Source organism: Phodopus roborovskii, unplaced genomic scaffold (assembly GCF_943737965.1).
Source record: "Phodopus roborovskii unplaced genomic scaffold, PHOROB, whole genome shotgun sequence".
Taxonomy (NCBI): domain Eukaryota; kingdom Metazoa; phylum Chordata; class Mammalia; order Rodentia; family Cricetidae; genus Phodopus; species Phodopus roborovskii.
The window spans coordinates 30,024,215-30,026,788 of record NW_026126418.1 but is presented as its reverse complement, the minus strand read 5'-3'; the positions used below and the strand labels follow the sequence as shown (position 1 = coordinate 30,026,788).

The 2,574-nt window shown below is 59.9% G+C and overlaps 1 protein-coding gene across 1 annotated transcript; it reads left to right on the top strand.

Annotated features, from left to right (window-relative positions):
- Positions 1 to 881: 881 nt before the first annotated feature.
- Hoxd1 (homeobox D1) lies at positions 882 to 2,330 on the top strand. The gene is made up of 2 exons (XM_051183988.1): positions 882 to 1,600; positions 1,896 to 2,330. The coding sequence occupies exons 1-2, from the start codon at positions 946 to 948 to the stop codon at positions 2,228 to 2,230; spliced, it is 990 nt and encodes a 329-aa protein (XP_051039945.1). The 5' UTR covers positions 882 to 945; the 3' UTR covers positions 2,231 to 2,330.
- The last annotated feature ends 244 nt before the right edge of the window (positions 2,331 to 2,574 follow it).

The following is a 2,574-nucleotide window of genomic DNA, read 5'->3' as shown; positions in this document are numbered from 1 at the left end:
AAGCCAGTCCAAACCTCTGAGATCTGACCAGTCCCCAGGATGCCTTTGCGCCTCCAGCCAAGAGTCTCCTTGAAAGCATGTGCAGCATTGGTGGGTGTGTTAGCCTCTCAAACAGTACACAAGGGCTTTCCACCACAGGGTGGATTCTTTATTCTGATGACCTCGTCTGGGGAAAAAGTCGGCTCCTTCCACACCAGACAGAAACTTGTTTTCTGCCCAAATCAACACTGACAGTACAAACATCCATCCTCACCACGTCCCACAAATCGGAAGGAATGCCGAAGGGAATGCTGTGAGGGATGTTGCAAAGAAAAGATAGTGAAAGTGGTTTCATCCCCAGGTCCCAGGCGTTGTCCTTGAGCAGTAAAGAGGGAAAAGCCAACATCTGCACTAGGTTTAAGACAGGAGCGACTCCAGAGCCAAGAAAACTCGAATGCACCCAGGAAACGGGGGCAGGAGCTACTTGACCTTCCCAAGAGGGCTGAGTAGAGCAAAGAGCGAAGGCAATTCTCCCGCCAGCCTCCTCCAAACCCACCCCGCCAATCCCTGGGGAGTAGTCCTCGGAGTCCTGAGAGGGATTGCTTTTCTATGGCTATACCTGTCCTGGGAGCCTAAGCCCTGAGCTCTTGGCGCGTCCTCCCCAGGGCACCCAGGGCCAGTACCGCTCTCCCCAGGGCTGGGCGGAGGCCCCGGCTGCTCAGGCTAAGTTGGCAGCGGGGCAGGCTCGAGGAACCGCGCTCCAGTCGGGACCGGGCCAGTGCGGGGAAGGCGCGGATTGGCCGGCCGGCGCCACGTGGCCGCCGCCGGCGGTATATGAGGCCACTATTTACCTCGGGCTCTCTCGCCATGGCTCGGCGAGGGCAGCGGGGGTAGCGGGAAGGCGGAGCTGCGTGGACCTGCAGGGTGCAGCGCTTGGGCCGGGGCTTGCGCCCGGCGGAGCGAGCCATGAGTTCCTACCTGGAGTACGTGTCGTGTGCCGGCGGTGGCAGCGGAGGTGTAGGCGGCGACGTGCTCGGCTTCGCACCCAAGTTCTGCCGCGCCGACGCTCGCCCCGTGGCCCTGCAGCCCGCCTTCCCCCTGGGCAGCGGCGACGGCGCCTTCGTGAGCTGCCTGCCCCTGGCCGCCGCCCGGCCCGCGCCGTCGCCCCCCGCAGTCCCCGCTCAGCCTCCGGGACCACAGCCCACCGCGCCCCGGTATGCGCCCTGCACCCTGGAGGGCTCCTACGAGCGGGGCGCAGCACCTGCCTCTGCGTCTGCCACCGACTATGGCTTCTTAGGGTCCGGGACGGCGTTCGATTTCCCGGGCGCGCTCGGGAGAGCGGCGGACGACGGCGGGACGCACGTCCACTATGCCACCTCGGCGGTCTTCTCCGGCGGCGGATCCTTCCTGCTCAGCGGCCAGGTGGACTTCGCTGCCTTTGGCGAGCCTGGCCCCTTCCCCGCGTGTCTCAAGGAGCCAGCGGACCGCCACCCCGGGCCCTTCCAGACTGCATCCCCGGCCCCCGGAGCCTGTCCTAAGCCCTCCTCTCCCACCTCCGGCCTCCCGGCCGCCTTCAGCACTTTCGAGTGGATGAAAGTGAAGAGGAACGCCCCCAGGAAAAGTAAGGAGGTGGGCGCTGGGGTGGGGACAGCAGCCTCCTCCGGGCTTGGCCCGGAGCGTGTGGCCGCCGCTTCCTTGGATAGAGCTTCTAGCCCCTAAGCTTTCATAGTCCTGGGTCAGAAAATGCCCCAGGCGCTGAGAAAATTAGGACAGAGACCTCGGTGGAGCGCTTCTTCTGGCGCAGCTGTGTCCGTCACTCAGGAGGGCCACTCTGTGACTTCGGTCCTAACTCTTAGCCCTCACTGGACAGTCTCAGCATCCCCTCGCCCCACTGACACCCTATCTTTATGTTGCAGGCAAACTCTCCGAATACGGAGCCGCAAGCCCCTCCAGTGCCATCCGCACCAATTTCAGCACCAAGCAATTAACAGAACTGGAGAAGGAGTTCCATTTCAATAAGTACCTAACTAGAGCCCGACGCATCGAGATCGCCAACTGCTTGCAGCTCAATGACACCCAGGTCAAAATCTGGTTCCAGAACCGTAGGATGAAACAGAAGAAAAGGGAACGAGAGGGGCTACTGGCTACAGCTCCCTCTGTGGCCTCCCTTCAGCTCCCTGGGTCAGAAACAAGTCCCACTAAATCTGGCCGGAACCTAGGAAGCCCTTCTCAGGCTCAAGAGCCTTGCTGAGGTCCACTCTTCGAGGACCTTTGGTCTACAGAAGTCACAGACTGCCCCCACCCTTGTATAGACTCAGGAGTTCATTTTGGGTGTGGGCAGAAATTAGTACGGATTTGACTTGGCAAAGGAATTGTTGGAATTGGCTTCTGAGTTCCAGAGGCTATGTGTAGAGATATTATTTTGATATCTCTTATTTGCATAATATTTCTGCCTCATCAGGGAAATGGTGTCTAGCTGCCAGCCTAAGAGCTGCTATGTTAGTCATGTACAGTTCCTGGGTGTAGAGTGGCAGGCCTTTTTAGTCGTTGAATTCTGTCAACCCTCTGATGTGGTCAGAAAAGTACCTCTCTGAA